Here is a 19206-nt window from a genome sequence, read left to right on the forward strand (position 1 = left end):
TTTGGGGGTAGACAAAGGGATTCTGTGTCACACAAAACCAACTTTAGTTTTGAGGCCTTTTGCAGAAGCAGCTGGCGCGAACGCACCCCAATGTTTGGCGCGCGGTCAAGTCTTGCAAAGTTGGCGCGCTTCTGTATGGTTCCTTTAAACTAACGTTCTCAAAATGGACGATGTTTTATCGCTAAAAGAATCCGTATTATATTATTTAGACAGAAGTGGTGGTCTTCTTAAACTCGCCGAAGACTGCAAGACTTTCAATGGTAAGTTTTTAGAGCGATGAAACTTACCAAGTGAAAGAGGTCGTAAGTAGAACCTGCCTAAGAAGGTGAGGATAGGCCTACTGTACACCCAGGAACGTTAAAAGTAGCCTACAGGGATGACAAGTATCAATTTCTTTCATTTTGACAATGTGGAGGTTTAAACTAACTTGGATAGTGACTGATTCTACCTCCAGACCCCCAGCAGAGTGAGGCAGTGTACAGGTTTTGCATTAGTGTGAATCCTTCTGACCTGGTAGAGCTGGACCCCTTGTTGGGCGACTGTGTTCTACACAGCCCGCTGAAAGCGACTGCCCTCTTTCAGTCTGTGAGTCCAAATAATCATCAGGTCTCCAGTTCCAGTTTCCCAAGGTGTCTGAATGAAATAAGATAATACGTTTGTTTTGTTATTCCTATATCAGGTTTGTTTTCTATCAATAAAGACCCTTTCCCTGATAGAGAGGATACACACAGAGAATCAGGTATGAATATCACTTGTGGTGTGTTCGTGTGTCCTCTTACTCACCCTTGGGGGAATATCGTTTGTTTTAGACTGTTATCTCTGGTCTCCTTGAGGTTAATGTGATCCTGAAGCTGACTCACCTGCCTCAATTTCCTGAATACTGTCTGGACCTCTGTGAGTTCCCCCGTGGGTATGGTCCCATGAGGCCTGTTGCCATGGAGGGCCTTGTCATTGCCATGACGAGGGTCACCAAGTACACCCAGGGGGCCAGGTTCCTCTGTACGGAGGACGGCTGCCCCTGCTCAACAGGTACTGTTACCACGTCAACAGCAAGGTTAACTCCTCTCTGTTAGGTTTGCCTTCCCTTCGTTTTCAAAGCATCCAGTGTGCTGGTTCGTTTTGGCTTTTAACAAGATTCTAGAATCCTCTACACCCGGTCCCCTCACTCAGAACTAGTAGAGTTATATAGAGATATATAGATTCTGATCATAGAACTACAAGATCTAGTTCTATGATCAGAACTCAATCTAGTTCTATGATCAAAACTCCATCTAGTTCAATGATCAGAACTCCATCTAGTTCTATGATCAGAACTCCATCTAGTTCAATGATCAGAACTCCATCTAGTTCTATGATCAGAACTCCATCTAGTTCTATGATCAGAACTCCATCTAGTTTTATGATCAGAACTCCATCTAGTTCTATGATCAGAACTCCATCTAGTTCTATGATCAGAACTCCATCTAGTTTTATGATCAGAACTCCATCTAGTTCTATGATCAGAACTCCATCTAGTTCTATGATCAGAACTCCATCTAGTTTTATGATCAGAACTCCATCTAGTTCTATGATCAGAACTCAATCTAGTTCTATGATCAGAACTCCATCTAGTTCAATGATCAGAACTCCATCTAGTTCTATGATCAGAACTCCATCTAGTTCAATGATCAGAACTCCATCTAGTTCTATGATCAGAACTCCATCTAGTTTTATGATCAGAACTCCATCTAGTTCTATGATGTGTCCTCCAGGGTTCCATCATATCAGAGTACACGCCCCCGGGGCCACTGAGTCTGCCACGGTGAGGAGAGACTTCACCTGCCCTCTCTGTTCCTCCCCCCTCAAAGAGGACGTCAAGTTCAGAGTGCTTGGAGGTGAGTGAAGCCTGCCTGGGCCGTCGCTGACGACAACGCGTTGCTCGGCTCAACTAAGACCACTTATGATCACAGAGGATGTATATAAGTTAGATCTATTGAACAATACAGTTAGAGGTCCTTTTGACACCAACAAGTGGTTATGTGTGTCTTTGTGTGTCTGTGTGTGTGTGTGTGTGTGTGTGTGTGTGTCGTAACTTCACTGAAACAGACAAGCAGCTGGTGGAGCTGATTCATGTCAGAGCTCTCACTGTGCTGAGTGTTCATCAACACAGCTCCCTCAGGTACCAGTCAGTCAGCCTGTTTCTGAGAGGTAAGCTCACATCTGGGATTCGCAAATACAATTATAACTTTAACATTCAAGCTCTAAGAGGAAATAGGCCCCAGTAACCGTTTAACCAAAAAGCTTGAACTGGGATACGGAACTGTAGTTCAAATGGGATCATTTGGAAATAATACTGTCTTACACACCTCACATAGTTACTTAGGATAATTTAATAAAGTAGGCTAAAGCCCTTAATACTAATACCCCAATGTAATCTATGTTTAGAAAATGTCCAATCACAGAGGTATTCAAAGTTTGACATTTTACCCTTACTTTTGTAATGAAACATTTTGGAGAACCAAGTCAATGGGGGAGAGTTCAAATAAACAGAGCTTCTAGTAGTTTGCCATGCCCTGTTCCCCTAGGTGAGATATTAGGTGTTCCTGTCCCCTTCAATAACATTGTCCACCCATTACCCCTGAGACACCAGTGATTCTCAGTGCCAGCATTAGCATATTCTGTTGACCCAGTCTTACAGAGGAATTCCATACACTGGGCTCTGGTTACTAAACATATATGTTAATATGTGTAAGGAACCCTCATTAGCTGGTCACACGGTATACACACACTAGGATCTTTGTTCTGCAGGTCTTGCTCTGTGTTGCTCTTGGCAGTGCTGTGTAGATGGCTACATGTTTCTTCAGTAATCAGCAGACAGGAGAGAACAACCTTTTCGTAAGTGTTATTGTTTTATTTCCCGAGCGTTTAGATGAACTGTGTAACTCGATGAGGATCGGCCGGCTGTACAGGGTTCTGGGCATACCTGCGCATGTGCACCAGTGGCCTAAAGTCACCTGGAGCGTAGAAGCAAACAGTGTTCAACCATGGAAGCCAGCGTGTAAGGACGCAGTCAATCCTACTTCTGATCTAACTTGCCTATCGGCTTTTTTATAGCAGTTTTCTGGAATCACACAGAACAGGATGTTCAACTGTACACTGTGTACACAATCTTTTGTTCTTCTTTTGAGTCTTGCTTGAATACACACTGTGTGCCACTTTAGCTGCCTTCACTCCTACATGGGGAAGAGTTAATATACCACCAGATTATCAGCACAAAGGCCTACTCTCCACTTCCACAGATTCACGTAAAATCAGCACTAACTTCCAGGCGCTGCTGACGGCCACAGCCTGCTCTCCCTGGAGGTTCTCGGCCGTTGTTGCAAACTCGTTTGGGTCGGCCGTGGTTCCCCCAGGCCTGTACAGCACCCTGAAGCTGGGCCTGCTCCTCAGCTTGGTCCAGACCAGGTCAGAGGAACCAGACTCCCTGCAGTGTCTGGACCTGATGGCCCTGACCACGGACACACTCATCATAGAAAGGTACATCGTCAGCTTCGCAATGGAGCATTAGTATGGATTGTTTTGGGTTATTTAAAGTCCTCACTAAATCCTAGTGAGCACATCGTTTATCTGAGTACACCCACATGGTCTGGGTTATGTGTGTGTGTGTGTTAGGTTGATGACCTACAGCCTGGGCCTGGCTGGACGTGGCGTCAGACACCAGGCCACGGGGGAGATGTTTGCATCTCTGTCCCGGGACGAGCACGGGGCAGGCACCGCCAACGTCCACGCTGGCTCCGCCCTGCTGGCCACAGGGGGGATCTGCATGCTAGGAGACCTGGGGGGCTACAGGAGAGACAAGATGGACGCCGTTCAGTCAGGTGAGCAGAAAAGGATCCTAGTCTTGTTATCGGATAACCACCTATTTCTTCTAGCTGCCTGACCTCACTGATATCCATACTAATAACATGACACAGAATTGTTTACGTTTCGGCCGTAGCTCGGGGTTCTCAGTGCTTATATAAGCTGCTTCGCTCTACTTACATTTACATTTAGTCATTTAGCAGATGTTCTTATCCAGAACAGTAAGTACAGGGACATTCCACCCGAGGCAAGTAGAACACAACGTCATTTGGCACGGCTATGAATCAAACCGGCAACTTTCTAAGTAATAGCCCGATTCCCTAACCGCTCAGCCACCTGACATTCTTCCTCAGCCCTGGAAAGCCGGGTGGTGTCTGTGTTTGTACCGGGGAAGAAGTACGGCGAGGACGCCCCCCAGACCCTCTCCTTCCCCCTTCAGTGCAGCTTCTGGGCCCTGGCCGACTCCACTACCCCCTCCAGGAGGCCCACCAGGGGGGACAGTGCTGTGCTGTTGGGGACAGTGGTGGGTTAATATACAGCGGCTTCTGGAACTATTCAGACTCACTGTTGTCAAGTGGTTCAGACCTAATGTTAATGGACTGTTTTCGTTTTGTGCACATAGGCAGCATAATGACAACCTAAAAAATTATTTTATAAACGGATATATAGTATTAATATCTCTTTTTTATCTGTCTGGAAAAGCACCTTTTTGCCTCATAATATCAGCTGCTGTGTCTGTTAACCACGAGGGTAGGATATGGGCCCAGTCCCCATGCAGCTAGCGGAGGCCTTTGGCCTGGTGATCCAGTGTAGGGAGGCAGGGGGGGAACGAGCCTTACTGGCCCAGACGGTGCACACCCTGAGGCAGGCAGTGCAGCCTGGAGCGCCCCTCTACCCTTCCAGCATGCAGTTCACCACACAGGACTACCAAGAGGTAGACGCCAAAAACTTACATTTATGCCTTTAGCAGATGTTTTTTATCCAAAGCTTTTTTTGACTTGCAAGAGAGAATTTTACAAAAGAGCACAGGTCACTGATCATAACAACGAGATAGCCCCAAACATTGCGGATAGCCAAACATGAAGCTTACATTGTGAAACCAAATAAGTCCCAAAGGGGATAACAATAAGAGCATGTAGTTAGACAAGTTACAATTAAACAGCAAGAACCTCAAAAGTGCAATAGTGTACCTGTGGAAAAAGCAAGCAACAACATTCATTTTCACAGCGAGTACAATCATTTTAAGATAGTTACAACAAACCAACAAGAGCAACAAGTCTTTCAAAAAGAGTCATTGTGGTCCTGGGGGAAAATCCTGGGCTTTCAAACTTGTTTACATTGTTTAGGAAATGCTTGTACGGACATGAGAATGTTTGCCGTAGCCATGGCAATGATTTTCCTTCCTCCCCCAGCTCTTGGCCCATGCACAGACCTTGCAGGTGGAGATGAGCCCCAGAGCTGAGAAGATGATTCATGGGTACTACATGGCCAGCCGCAGGGTCCGCTCAGACACTGCCCACGGGGCCAAAGTGTCTGTGGCCTCCATAAAACTCCTGTAAGAGCTCCAGCACATGACCTTTAAACAACTCATCCAAACGGATGTCTTGCAACTGGAGAAGTAATGTTATTTTGACCACAAGGTGGCGCACACTTCCTGATTTATCACGGTAACTGCAAACCTTACCCCCAGAAGACAATTAGTCATGTAGTTTGTCCAAATGTTTAAAAAATCCTTTCAGTGTAGTGTCAAATGTGGTGTCACAATGAACTGTTAAAATAAACATTAGGCCACAACATTTAAAAGGCAAATTGACTCTATACTGCGGTGTAACAGAGACAGATACAGGAGCTGTGCCAGTCCTATATACAGTCAACTCTGCCTCAATTAAATGTGCTTTTTAAATACAACACTTCCTTACTGTAATATAAATGTTACAAAGTAGACTTGTTCTTAATAATTTCCCATATTAGATGTAAACATGGGAGACACATTTGGAGGACACACTGGTCAAATAATTACAATTCAGTGCCTTTCCTTTTCATCCGGTGCCTTCACTGTCTGTTCTCAATAATAACCTACAATAATAACCTACATTTGTACACCAGGATCTCTCTGGCTGAGGCCCACAGTAAGCTGTCTCTGAGAAGCAGCGTGTTGGAGGAGGATGCTGTGATTGCTGTCTTGCTCTGTGAAAACGCCATCACCCTTCGGCATGGTACAGTAAATATAGTGAATCTATAGAGAAACAAGACACGTTTAGATTAGACTTTGGATCTCATGGTTATGCTTAATTTCACCCTTCTAACCACTTCGAAATGTTAAAACATGTTCTAGGGTTTGTACCTTTACTGAGTGATAAATGTTTTACAGTTAAAGTAGTAAACTAGTTAAGAATTGTACCACCACCAATCACAATGTACCACTACAAAAGGGCACACAAGGTCATTTGGCTTATAGGCCAGTACCATAACCTTAGAGGTCTGCACAAGTATAAAGGCTTCATCTGGGGTTTTCCCACAGGGACCTCAGCGCTCGTTATCCCACCTGACGCAGCCTTTCCCTGTGACCTGGGTGATCTGGAGGCCCTGCAGCAGAGAGACGCAGCTTTGCAGCAGCTCCACCAGGACATCCTGCACTTCATCTACGCCCACGCCCCCGGAGCCGACAGCTACATCACAGAGGAGTAGCCGGCTGCTGTAGGTGTGCCGTGAAACGGCAGCAGGACCACGGCAGGAAGGGACAAATCCCAGGCTAGACAGGCCAAGCTCAATGTAAGATAGAGAACCATTTTCAACACAAATCTTGAGTAAAGTAGACAATGTAGTTGTGGCTTTGGCAAGTGTTTTATTTACTCATACAAGTTCATTTTAGTGGTTGTGTGAAAAATAAACTGTACATTAGTGTAATTGACAAGCAAATGTAAAGGGAGAAGAAATTGGCAGATTGTAACTTCCAGGTCATTCCTTCAAGCTGCCAGTAACATCGATAGGGGTGACCAGGGGGATTGCCATCTGGATAGCTTCACTTCAGGCTAGATTGTCCTGTGTGGAATAAAGGGGGAAATTACCTTTGGAATTCTAATGCAAAAAGAATGTACATGAAGTGGTCAATTGGAATCTCAGGAAGTCACATTCTCAGCACTTGCAGTCTGATGGGTAAACGGCAAAAATGACCTCATCATTGTTCCAGAACAGTGGACACAGTGCTGTGGTCAAAATGATCACACTTAAGTGAACATCTATAGGAATGACCTAATGAAAAATATGCACTCACCATGGTTTAAGTTTCCTTAGTCAGTTCCAACCTTGGAGAGAAAAATACATTTAACATAGTTTCTGGATAATACAACCCCAGACCTTTGCCAGTAGTTTAGCACTAGTTCAGATAGTCACAATCTCAGCACCCCAATTTTTGGTCAGATGGGTAAACGGCAAATGTGAAATCATCATAACTCAAGGAACACTAGTCTTGCATCACACCAGAGTTTATAATACATCAGTCACCAAACCTCAGGTGCACTCACCATTGATTGGATGTCGCATCAGAACCTCAGACGAAGACCTCCGTGCTGCACCCACTACTCCTGTCTAGAAGAAAGAACACTTGGTAAACATCTTTGGCTACTTAAGAGATTGCGATGTTAAAAGAGTGCCTGGTTGCCATGACGCTGGTCATTCAGGTAGTCACAGTCTCAACACCTTGTTTTAATCAGATGGGTAAACGGCAAATGTGAGATCATCATTGATCCAGCGGTCAGTGAGGAACAGCACAAACAGACAAAATGACTGGTTGGGGTGAACTGACCTGGTAGATACAGCACCACCCATCCCTGCACCACCCATCCATGCTGGACTCGAGAGGACCTGTGATGGGGAAGAAAATAATTCAACATGAGAAAGGCCAGTGTTGTCAGGAGGTGGATAGTCAGCATCTGCAGTTGGAAATTCAGGTAGTCACAGTCTCAGCATCCCATAATAGTCTGATGGGTAAACGGCTTTAACGTGTATCATCACTACTCCACTATTATCACTGACTGGCAGAGCACTGTGCAATTACTCACTTGGTACAGAAGAAGCGTACATCTGCGCATTCTCATTTTCAGTCCATCAAACCTGCACAGGGGAAGGTTTCAGTTATTCACAAGACCAAATAAGAAGGTTTGCTCACAATTCTAATTTCCTTGAATATGTTGGAATTCAGTCACCATCTGAACACTTTTTGGTTTTTCAGATCATACCTTAATACAACCACATCAGGAATCGTGATTGAGATCACTTTTAGCCATTGCAGTCTGAAGATACATGACATAAGAGCAAAGTTAGGAATCATTTTCACGGTATATGTTCAACCCTTCACAAAGTGATAGATACTCATAAGTGCTTCTCATCGGCAGCCTGTATCCAACTGATTGGCCATAGAAGCATGGATCTATTGACTTTCATGTCGCATGAATAAGCTGTACTGAAGGGATAACCAATGTGTCCACTGCGGATGACTGATTAAGTTGAGGTCAGCGGAGGGCAGATGCAACACAGCTTGGAGGCACTGTCGCCACTGCTGCAGTCTCTTCAACCAGGTTCAACATCAGGTCACGACCTATACCATGGCCTTTACTCTTGAGGGGCCCGACGCCCTGGTTTGCTCATGTACGTAATTGGGAAGACAATTCCCTAACCACTATCACCTTTGATGACTAGTTAGCCCTGATCCGAACACAACAATGATTCAAGCAAGCTCGGTAACATGACAATGTAATTTATCATCGGTAAGTAGTGACAAGAATCTGCCAAACATGATTTATGACATTACGGGGACGTTTTGAAAAACATCGATTAAACGAGTTCTGGTTTAGCGTTAAACATATTGAATGGCAATTGCATTCCACTCATTGTCGTAAATACGAGTTGTTGTAGGCTAATAGATTAATTTAGCCTTCTCGCTGCATCGAAAACTGACTGCAAATAATGCAGCATTCGATCAGGATATATACCACGTGTTACACGGTAGCTAGGTCGTTAGCTCGTTGGCTGCATTTGATGGCCTTCGGAGCCTTCTTGGAAAACAAATGTACTAACGGTAATTAAAATATGGTACAGAAAGGCTGAAAGACTAGCTATGTACCATTCAAACTACAAGTAAAATACAAACATGATACCAGTTAGCGCGCAGGTTTAGCGTTAAGTCGTAACGCAATTGTAGCTTTTTATCAAAGGCTTTCGTTTTCACTCATCTTTTCAAGAACGTTGCAAATGTGCAAAAAGTATGTGTTATACGCCACAAAAGCCTACCCATCGCAAATATTATATGTTAACCTACCATTTGTAAAGGAGAACTCTGCATTATGGTTAGAGAAGTAATCGTGATCAGAGAGGACGCACATGTCTTCACCCTTCAACAGCATGGACAGAGAGAAGGAAAAGATGTGGCGTTCCTGATTTTGTTGTCATGCGCACTGCTATCGGACGTGCTTGACTATTGCCTGATCTAAAATTGCAACATGGGCTGTCTACTCGATCTGTAAAATACATGTTTTCAAAAAATATTTTGATAGAATAATATTTGAATATATATTTAAAAAAAATATATATATATAAACAATTACTGCATAGGACCTTTCCTTTTACGAGCAACTATTTTTTTTTCTCATCAAGAAGAGATTGGCAGATTGAGAACACACTTATTTTTTAGATATTATCCAATATTTTATAGGCCTAGACTAACGTTGGTCTACTGTCAAGCCTAGTTGTAACCTACATAGCCTATTTAGTAGTTAATTAAACTTTTTTCTTCTTTTTTTAAAGAGTTTTAGAGTTATTTTGTCAACGTTAGGCTATACACAGCCTAGGCCTAAATGACCAATGTCAGAATTTCAAAGGATCAGACAAATTTAATACCAATCTGACTTTCTTTCAATTGAAAGCTTTTATTTAACAATAAAGCATCTGGTGGTAAAATGCTTTGAGGATAAGCCCCTCTATTTCAGAGTTTTATTTAGAATTCAACATGACCATTCCACAACTTATTTATGCAAATGAAGACCACTAAACCTATTTTCTTAGCGTTGCTAATTTGGCATCTATAAAATATATTTAAGTTAAATAGATGCTTGGAAAATCTATTCTGCAATGAGAACATATTCAGGCTATAGATGTAGGCTACGTCTCCAAGTGTTAATGTACAACAGAAGTCTTTATTTCCACAAACACGTCAACAACCATCCACATAGAGAACAGGAGATGAAGAGACTACCATTGTTGAAATTCTGACAGACCACTTCACATGACAGATGTTAAGTTATTCACACATGCATTTAGTGCAAATGTTTTAACAAAATAGTGCATAGCCATCAACTCAAGCATGACGGGTCATCACCCAACGAATTTCTGAAAGTAATACCTCGGACAAGTAGGCTATAGAACTACACAATGCAAAGAAGAAATGTACCGGCCAAAATGCAGAGAAACACAACAATAATTTTATAATTATATCTACATAATCACATAATATATTAATTTACAACGTGTTCATAAAGTTGGGAAATGCATTAGCCACAGTTTACATGGGAATGTGGCCATCGTTCTATTAAAAAGTAATGGTAGGCTACTTTAATTATTGGACAAATCTCCAGTTCCTTTATTACCAGAGGCTATGCGGAAGAGCCCATTCATTAAAAAAAAGTATTAGATGGGATGAGATTTTTCGAATAATCTACGAGTGAGAGGTCGACGATGATGCTCCTTGATTCTCCGATTGATTTGAATTGTTCAAGAACTGACCGGTTGCGCCGATGTATAATCTGGATCTCATTGGCCACTTCTGTAAAAACAAAACGGGGAAAATATAAATGAGTGCGGCTAATGTTACAGGTTAAAACGTGCACATTAGGGCTAGGCGTAGCCTACTTGTTAAACATTTAGTTTTTATGCCTTTTTATTGTGGTGTTAGGCCGCCTATAGGATCTGCAAAAATGAGATGCATCAACATTAGCATTTTCTAATCAGTTTGATGTGTCTGTAGGCAATTCATATGTTAAGGAAAACACTTAAAAATCACGTAGAATAGCCTATTATACAATTCGTTACAATCATCACTATTCAAAAATATGAAGCTTAATTAAGACAATTCATCGGCCTAAGTCAATAGCCAAACGGTAGAGGTAGGCCTTTTGCCTATGGATGTTTAATGTCAGTTTCGTGGCATGTTGGCTATCAGGTCATGTAAGGCTACTTACTTTGACAGGATGCAGGTATCCATCACCTTTCAGGGACTTTAATGCTTCTGTTTGTTTTGTGCTCTCTCCTTCCTCCATGCCCTCTTCTTGCAGTGTTCGGGTGAGATGGGCAATGTACGTGGTAGCCAAAATCAACACATCGAGTTTAGATAGTTTGGTATCCGGTGGTACCGATGGAAGCGTCCGCTGTAGTTCTAGGAAAGCATGTCTCAGGGTTTGCACTCTACTCCTTTCCCGGGCAGCATTGGCTGCTGCCGGGCGGCCTTTCCCACCACCAAGCCCACCGGGTTGGACCACCCTGGAACGTAGTGCCTCCGGACGACTGGGACTGGAGTTGGGGCTTGATGTGGGACTGTCATCCATATCTGTCACTGGGACATTTCCACTATCCATGCGGCTCGTCTGTCTTCCAACCATTGAGAGTACTTACAAACCTGAACGGTAACATGCCTTGTTTGTTAATGTCTGTCACTTATCTTATTTAGTCTACTTTCCCAAATCTAAAAAATAGCCTACTGACAACATTTGACTGTTTTTCGTAGGATGCCTAAATTAAAATGTACGAAAATCGCTAGATATAGGCCTTAAGGCCCCTATTCACTTTCATCAATATTGTTTGTAAAAAATATTTTTTATATAAAGAATATTCGAACCAGCTTGTAATTGGTAAGGAAAGATCCCTCACCTTTACATTTAGGCAAAGCCTTAATTAAAGTCATCAACTCCATGCAGTCCTTTCTTAAATGAACATAATGCTAAATGTAAAATAGAATTCAAGTTTACAATTATGCCTTTAAACATTTGAGATAGTTAAGCCCATAGTTTCATAACATGCATGGCTTGCACTGCTCTTGTATAAAATGTCCACATAACTGATTTGATCAATCATATCCAAACTATCCAAAAATTAAGCTTAACTCACCTTTAAATTTCCTTATAAGCGACGTCTTGAAAAACGTCATTAAGCCAATGCAACTGGCTCAGTGCAAACTCTGCTGTTTCCCTGCAGTGCAGAGTAGTTTTACTCGTCGGTCCAGCTCCAACTCTAGAGAATCCTTATAAAGGCACAACTGTCGACAGAAGGTGCGCAAAGGTCCCTGTCCGCGCGTGGAGCACTCACCTGAGTGCGTCAAGTCTCAGGAGCCTCTAATTTATTGGACACACAAAGCGTAGACAAGTCTTTCACTCCGGAGTAATTAATCACAAGCCCATAAGACTCACTGGCAGTGGGAGAGGCTCCGCTCTTTTCCCCCTCGAAACTTATTTCTGTCTGAGGGGAGCTGGGAGACTTGTTTTCAACACCAGAGGCAGTCGTTTTTTTTCTTCTCCCCATTCTGAGTTTTGTCCTGGGTATACATAGAGTATAGACCCAGTTTCATGAAGTAGCCTAGTTGAATTTAATCCTTGGTCGAAACGTATTGTAGACCATTGAAAAGCACGCTTAAGAGCGAGCCTATTAGTCGTGTGTTCAAAAGACCATGACGAGAAAATGACAACGGTAAGGTGATATGCAAAACATTTGACTAATTACACGACTGTCTTGAGTTGCAGGTCGCAAAACAGTCTAACTTACTAATTCATTTTAATTTAGGCTACTGAGGAACAGCTAATAAATAAACTCTAAACACTGCAATCAACAGGCAGGCATGAGGAAATTCTTGTGAGACTCGCATATAAATCACTCTGATTTCCAGGGTCCACAAACGGAGATGTCTGTAAATTAATGAATGGAATTATTCATAACATGTATATCCTTAGACTGTTTTTAATAAACATTGTTTTTGTACGGATGGAGTAACAGTATTGCTCCGGGCCACTCATTATAAGACGAAGCAAAGAGGGTTAAGTAAGCTTTATTCCATAATTACCCCACATCTTTCAGGGGTTACACACCCACAGTTTAAAGACCCGTTCAAACGTGCGCAAGAAATTTAAGAGGGTGAAATAAATATATTGTGAACTGCGCCCCGTCTATACAGTGAATTATATTTATTTGTAGGCAGTCTTTTATACGCTTCATGGATACTTGTGCACACTGCAACCTATTTACAAATCCCATTATCAATATATATATATATATATATATATATATATATATAAAAAAAATCTGAGTCATATGGAACAAATCAAATCAACTTTCAGAAATTGGGACAAGGATTTTGGTTAATTAAAGCATTAAAACCGTTGAAAGTTAGAAATAAAATTAAATTGGGGAAACTATATTGTGCAGAACTGGTAATTAATCAAACAAATACATGTGATAATGTTAAGGCTTCAAATGTAAAATATTTTGGGCATGTGATTTCCCCAAAGGTAATCAATTATAAAATGTCTCAAATATGGGGGAAAAAAACACTACCTCTGATTTAAAATCAATTGACCAAATATCTGTATCAGAAAGTGTCAATCATCTGGCCTATGCTAAATCTGTTTTAAGTCTTGCCAGAAAACAAGTACACTTCAGTATGTATTTATTTTTACAAAGACAAAAGACATGAGAAATACACAATGACATAAGACATAAGAGTTAAATAATGCAAATTATGTTTATTTGCACTGTAAGAAATACCATATCAAACACCACACTGGTCAATTCTAAATCAGGCAGTAAGGAGAGACTAAACACAAACAAACGCACACAGAGAGAAGAACAATGAAAGGCATCTATAATTTCAGACACCGTAAGGAAACACTGAGACAAAAAGCTACATAAAAAAAAAATGGTTTCAAGGGAGCAGGTCAGATCCTGATGTGCAGAGGCAGCAGTGGCAGTCTCCATGTGTGTCAAGTCCACGGGTCAGACGTGAGGAAGTTGTCTGTGTGTATGTGAGTGTGTTCAGTAAAGCTGGCCAGTCAAGTGGCTGCAGAGTCAGCCGTGTCGCCGAGTAGTCCAGTGTTCACAGGGACCGTTATGTTGTGCGCGCTACCAAAGAAGAAGGAGGTGGTTATCAGTGAGCTTCAAAGAGCGGGTAATGCCTAATAATCTTTTTCCTTACATAATACATACAGTCTTACAAACATTTATTTTTCACATTTGGTAAGGACGTCATTGTGCAAATATTAAGTATGAAACTCGTGTGGAACATTTTCCATTAAATCTTGTCATTGTAATACAGTACAGTTTATTTACATAAACCCAGGCTCTCATAGAGGAGAAAATCTGTTTATTTAAGTAAGAGAATTTGAACATCTAGGCATTTTGTCCAACACAAAGCATGAGAAAGGAAACAAAGAATATAATTTGGATCTTGTCAAATAAAAATATATTGTCTGATCTTCAAAATGAATCTGTCTCCTTTTTGAGGTTTGAAAGCAAATACAGACTGTAAACACAATATCAAATATCAAATGTTGTACTGGTGGTGTCAGTGGTCAGGCGTTAGTACCTTAATGTTCCATGGGCCATGTGTGAGTGGTCAGAGCACACTTTAACACCGAGTCTCACGCAATTTGACGGCCTCTTCTTGCCCAGTACATTGGTCCAGGAGTTGTTGTGGGAAGGATGGACTCTCACGTTAAAATCATCTAGAATATAAACACAGTCTTGTCTACCTTGACAACTATACCTGGCCTACAGTAAGGTATGTCAGCACAGAGGGACAATGACCATGTCATGGACATTAACTAACATCAAGTCTATAATACTGCTGGATTGACTTACCGATGAAGGGAAAAGTGATCTGTCTGGTCATGATTTTTTCATCTTTAATTTTTTTCTTGGCCTTTGACGCTTTCCAGTTAATCAGAAACTGCCTTGACAACTCGTTAATTTCCTTCCCATCAAGTTCCTCTGAAAAATAATGTATATGAATTATGATTATGATGACGGATCAATTAAGTTGAAGTCCTACTTTAGCGGAAGGGAAATTAGGCTATAGTAAATTCTAGGATTTGAAAAGTATCATGCTCAATATTTAAAAGATCATTATATCATTGTGTGTCAGTGGTCATCTAAATCTCTCACCCAGTCTTTTGCAGACAGTAATCAGCCTGTCTCTATACTTTGGTTTCTGACAGACAGGATTTCCAGTCAGATTCATTTGATGCAGCTGAAGCAATTGGCTGCATACATCCTCCAACTCCTGAAAGCGCACAAGAACACAAATGTTCATTTATTTATTCATTTTTCCATTTTGAACATTTAAATCACTGTATCAGGGCTCTGAGAAGGAAAAAAAATGCTTTGTTACTTGAACACCAAAACAACACACTCCCTTAAAAAGTTTTCGGAAAATAATCACATCAGAAAAACACTTTTTTACATACTGCGCGTCTACACGTAATACCAGCAAGAACAAAATAGTGAAAGAAAGTGAAAGTGTAAACAACAGATCAGATTGTTCTAATAAACACAGTCACTGGTGTCGTGTGACTAACACGTTTCCCCTGAGGCAGTGCCGAGAGAGAGAGAGAGAGAGAGAGAGAGCGAGAGAGAGAGAGAGAGAGAGAGAGGGAGAGAGACGGAGAGAGAGAGAGAGAGAGACGGAGAGAGAGACGGAGAGAGAGAGAGAGAGAGAGAGACGGAGAGAGAGACGGAGAGAGAGAGAGAGAGAGAGAGAGAGAGAGAGAGACGGAGAGAGAGAGAGAGAGAGAGAGAGAGACGGAGAGAGAGAGAGATGGGACTGGCTCCTCCGGCGTGTTGCTGGCAGTGTATGTTTATCTAAAGGCACATTAATCCAAGCCTGGAAATATGAATACTCTCTGGACACGCTCTGATTGTTCATTGCCTTCCTGTCTCGGCCAAAGCGCTTCCACTTTTCCAGCCCGTGCCGCAATCAGTTCAGAGGGGACCCCAGAGCGCCGCGCGCTCCCAGGCTTTGATAAATGATCGTGTCAGGGCCGTCACTCAGATGGGCCTCCGCCAAGGTGCAGCCCCGCTCCAGATCGCCCCCCACGCGGGGGCGTGGACAGCAGCCTTGGCTGGATGCGTGCAGGGCCTGGCTGGCCCCCCTCGCCTGGACTAATGATGGGCCAGTTATGAACCTGTATTTGACCAGCTCTTCGATTCCCCTGTCCTCTCTGCCCTGCACACTGCTAACGGCCTCGGCAGATCCTCCCCATTTGTCACCCTGGCTGACTGCCTGTCATAATCTATTTTAAAAATCCATAATGCTTCCTTTGGATTCTGACCAAATTGTGCTGAAGGCAGGATTGATCCTTTGGGGTGCTGTCTTTGCAGAATCAATAGTGGCAGTAGGGTTGTATAAATTAAAGGAGATATCTTCTTAACATGAGAGGTCCTTCTGACACATGCACAGCAATTACCTGCAGAACGTAACACAGTGGAATACGATTGGTTTTGAGATCCAAAAGCAGCCAAAGTGTGATCTAAAAGCTGAGTTTCACTGTGACATGGCCTTTAAAGTGCTAGTATCCTTCTTTTCAGCCTACACGGTCATAAAACACTAAAACGCCAGTCTCAGAAACCTAGAGCAGGTCATTTTTCAAGGTCAACACAGTTGAGGAGAAACTATAGCTCTGCTTCGGATGAATCTCCCATACAGTTCAGCCGTGGTGGGGAGTATCAAATGCAGGACTCGGAGGGAAAGAGGAAAAATCAGCCTCCCAAAGAAGGAGAGAAACTTGCGCTTGTTTAAAGCTGTCAGCAAGGGCGGTCCCAGGGGAAAGGGCCGCTGATTTGTTGAATAATTCGGACCCTGTCCGGGCCCTGGAAACTGGGAACCTTTGGCTGGATTTGCAGGATTTGCTTCTTTAGCACCCTACTCTCCATATCATTTCACACATCACTGAAGAGGGCTGCGGTAATATGTTCAAGTTACCCTGATCAGTTTAAAGAAAGCGTGTTGATTTTAATAAAACGTGCCATGCACAGTTGCTGTGATGTGGCACGCTTGCTTTACTGATTGCACCGCACGCACACAATTCTTTAGACATTTTATGGAATGGAATGAGCTTTGAAGAGCTTTGAACCAGTTACTGGTTTCATCAGTAATTTTGAGAAATATTTGAACTTTTACCTGTGTATCGCTCAGTTTATTGTCAGCAGCAAAAAGTTGAGTGAGGTTTTTTAGGACTGCCAGGTCCTTGATTTCATCAATATTGTTCTTGTTAATGTTCAATATATTGAGAGATTCCTGCAAAGAAAAACACAATTATAACCATATATCTATCACATCTTTACATACATTATTAACTACTGTATGGATAAACCCCATACATAAATAAGATAGTGAACTACTGAAATGCAGAATTATTTTTGGTTCAAGCTCTAGTAAGGGTAAGCATTTATAAATAATAAAAAAACGGCAATTTGCGCAGCAATTTCTTTAATTATCTATATAAACAAGCAGCTCAGATTAGCAGTTTGTTTACCTAAGGACTGAGCAGTAAACAGGCTCAGTCAATCTTACAGGCCTGAAGACATTCAGAGTTCTCTTTGGTATCATTGAATTCTGCACAACACTGCTTATACATGCGCCAGTAGCTTTGGCCAAGTATGTTACAGATCAGTAAATATTCCAAGTAAGAAACACTGACTAAAATACTGTAGATGCTGTGATAAAATGAGGCATGGCAAAGTGAAGATGGTCTAGGGGCACTGCAGAGGATTTAAGATGCGAGTCTCAACTAATCCCTGTGACATTGACGTCAACCCGCCCACTACAGTCTCGTCTGGCTCTTACAGCTAGGGAGAGGAGGGTCCTGGGGTCAAAGAGCAGCTTCTCTCCAAGGGGAAGTTTCTGGCCTTCGATATGCAGCTCCTTCAACTCCCCAAGCTCCTCCAAACCCTCCACCACCGTAATGCTGTTCCCACCCAAATACCTGAAACACACACACACACACAGTCACACAGGTTAGGGCAGGGATTAGTCCATTATACTGTACTCCACAGTGGGAATGTAGGTCTACATATCTTACAGTTTGGAGAGGTTCTGCAGGGAGTAGAGGTTCTCGATGCGAGTGATGTTGTTGTTCTGCATGTACAGGTGGGTGAGGTTGGTGGCAAAGTTTAGGTTGCAGATACTGGTGATCTGGTTGTCATACAGGTAGAGGACTGTGAGGTTTCTGCACATGGAGAGATCATCCTGAAATGTATAACGTTACAGACCTGTTAATCTATCAACAGAGACATCAAGTGAATGACCTTATCGTCTTTTAGGATGTCACTTACAATGCCCTCTATATTCTTGTTGGAAAAGTTCAAGTGAGTCAGTTTTTTGAAGTACTGAGAAATTGAGAAGTTTCTCTTTTTCTTCAAATGGTTGTGAGATTTAGCAATTAGGTCCATGGTTAGGCGGACCATGGCGACTTGTCACGAGCAGTGCTTCAGCCAGTTGAATAGTCAGGGGATGATGGTTAAATGTCTGTAGAGGGAGAGAAAATTCAGGTATAGAACATGAACAACATATAGTCATACATGAAAGGTAGAAAAAAGGTTGGTATAAATGGAACTATTTTGAAAAACTGAAAATAATGTATTTTTTATGTTTATAAATAGAAAGCTGTCAGAACAACAACAAAAACGTGTGCACCTTTAAATTCTTGTTGTTGTGGTCATAACAACATAAGGATTAGGGGAGCAAAGGTGACACGATGACTACACTTCAAATGCGGTCATTACAGGGTCTTCACACGAGCCGGGGACTTCCAGAACACCTGGGATTTGTTTTTACTAGCTATGTACAAATCATAATATGCATTTGTTTATTTTTTCACTTGCAATAAAGGACCTACTGTATCAGGCATTTCTTAACTTTTTACTAATTTTCTACTAATTTAAATATCTGTCTGTTTTATAGTTATATAAACTAAAACGTATGTTAACAGATATAGTTAAGGAGAATATATGTTGCGGTGATACATAGATACATTTTGATTCAACACGCAAAAATAGCCTAAAGGAGCTAGTTATCTAGCACTCAGCTAGCGTTAGTTAGTTTGCTACTATAGGTAGCTAAAGCGTTACATTGCTTAAGTAGATACAGTTCCTTGTTTACCCACTAACATTTTTTATTACATGTCGCTAACTTAGTTACATACCTCACTTAGGTTTCCTAGTGTTCTTGTCTATTTTAATGGGACACGTTTGTAAGTGACTAAATGCCGTATGAATGAGAAAGAAGTGTTGTGTTTGGAAGGGGTCAAAAAAGTTACCATGGAGACTTCACGCCTC

The 19206-nt window shown here is 42.0% G+C and overlaps 3 protein-coding genes and 1 long non-coding RNA gene across 7 annotated transcripts; 1 reads left to right on the top strand and 3 right to left on the bottom strand.

Annotated features, from left to right (window-relative positions):
* Positions 1-122: 122 nt before the first annotated feature.
* mcmdc2 (minichromosome maintenance domain containing 2) lies at positions 123-6680 on the top strand. Its single transcript, XM_084703602.1, has 14 exons — positions 123-260; positions 455-585; positions 680-739; positions 834-1029; positions 1752-1874; positions 2086-2187; positions 2909-3037; positions 3279-3516; positions 3652-3857; positions 4194-4363; positions 4595-4774; positions 5253-5395; positions 5947-6056; positions 6362-6680. The coding sequence occupies exons 1-14, from the start codon at positions 164-166 to the stop codon at positions 6526-6528; spliced, it is 2052 nt and encodes a 683-aa protein (XP_084559728.1). The 5' UTR covers positions 123-163; the 3' UTR covers positions 6529-6680.
* LOC146274771 (uncharacterized) lies at positions 6666-9290 on the bottom strand. 2 transcript variants are annotated; one of them, XR_014766362.1, is made up of 7 exons: positions 9158-9290; positions 8079-8132; positions 7902-7953; positions 7646-7704; positions 7365-7428; positions 7115-7145; positions 6666-6882 (listed from the first exon to the last, which is right to left on the bottom strand). It is a non-coding gene; the product is annotated as an uncharacterized LOC146274771 (long non-coding RNA). The 2 variants fall into 2 exon arrangements; XR_014766363.1 differs by having other exon boundaries at positions 9220-9261.
* A 762-nt stretch (positions 9291-10052) lies between these two features.
* On the bottom strand, positions 10053-11629 carry tcf24 (transcription factor 24). The gene is made up of 2 exons (XM_084703581.1): positions 11073-11629; positions 10053-10657 (listed from the first exon to the last, which is right to left on the bottom strand). The coding sequence occupies exons 1-2, from the start codon at positions 11487-11489 to the stop codon at positions 10550-10552; spliced, it is 525 nt and encodes a 174-aa protein (XP_084559707.1). The 5' UTR covers positions 11490-11629; the 3' UTR covers positions 10053-10549.
* Positions 11630-13600: 1971 nt separating this feature from the next.
* ppp1r42 (protein phosphatase 1, regulatory subunit 42) lies at positions 13601-19206 on the bottom strand. 3 transcript variants are annotated; one of them, XM_084703306.1, is made up of 10 exons: positions 19074-19187; positions 18566-18709; positions 18205-18397; positions 17952-18118; positions 17717-17855; positions 17051-17167; positions 15037-15154; positions 14734-14862; positions 14459-14597; positions 13601-13995 (listed from the first exon to the last, which is right to left on the bottom strand). In XM_084703306.1, the coding sequence occupies exons 3-10, from the start codon at positions 18334-18336 to the stop codon at positions 13926-13928; spliced, it is 1011 nt and encodes a 336-aa protein (XP_084559432.1). In that variant the 5' UTR covers positions 18337-18397; positions 18566-18709; positions 19074-19187; the 3' UTR covers positions 13601-13925. The 3 variants fall into 3 exon arrangements, with proteins under 3 accessions (XP_084559432.1, XP_084559434.1, XP_084559433.1); XM_084703308.1 differs by having other exon boundaries at positions 18566-18689; positions 19074-19171; XM_084703307.1 differs by lacking the exon at positions 18566-18709 and having other exon boundaries at positions 13602-13995; positions 19074-19206.

The sequence above is a fragment of the Hypomesus nipponensis genome, chromosome 8 (assembly GCF_054491055.1).
Source record: "Hypomesus nipponensis isolate SF chromosome 8, ASM5449105v1, whole genome shotgun sequence".
NCBI classification, from domain to species: Eukaryota; Metazoa; Chordata; class Actinopteri; order Osmeriformes; family Osmeridae; genus Hypomesus; species Hypomesus nipponensis.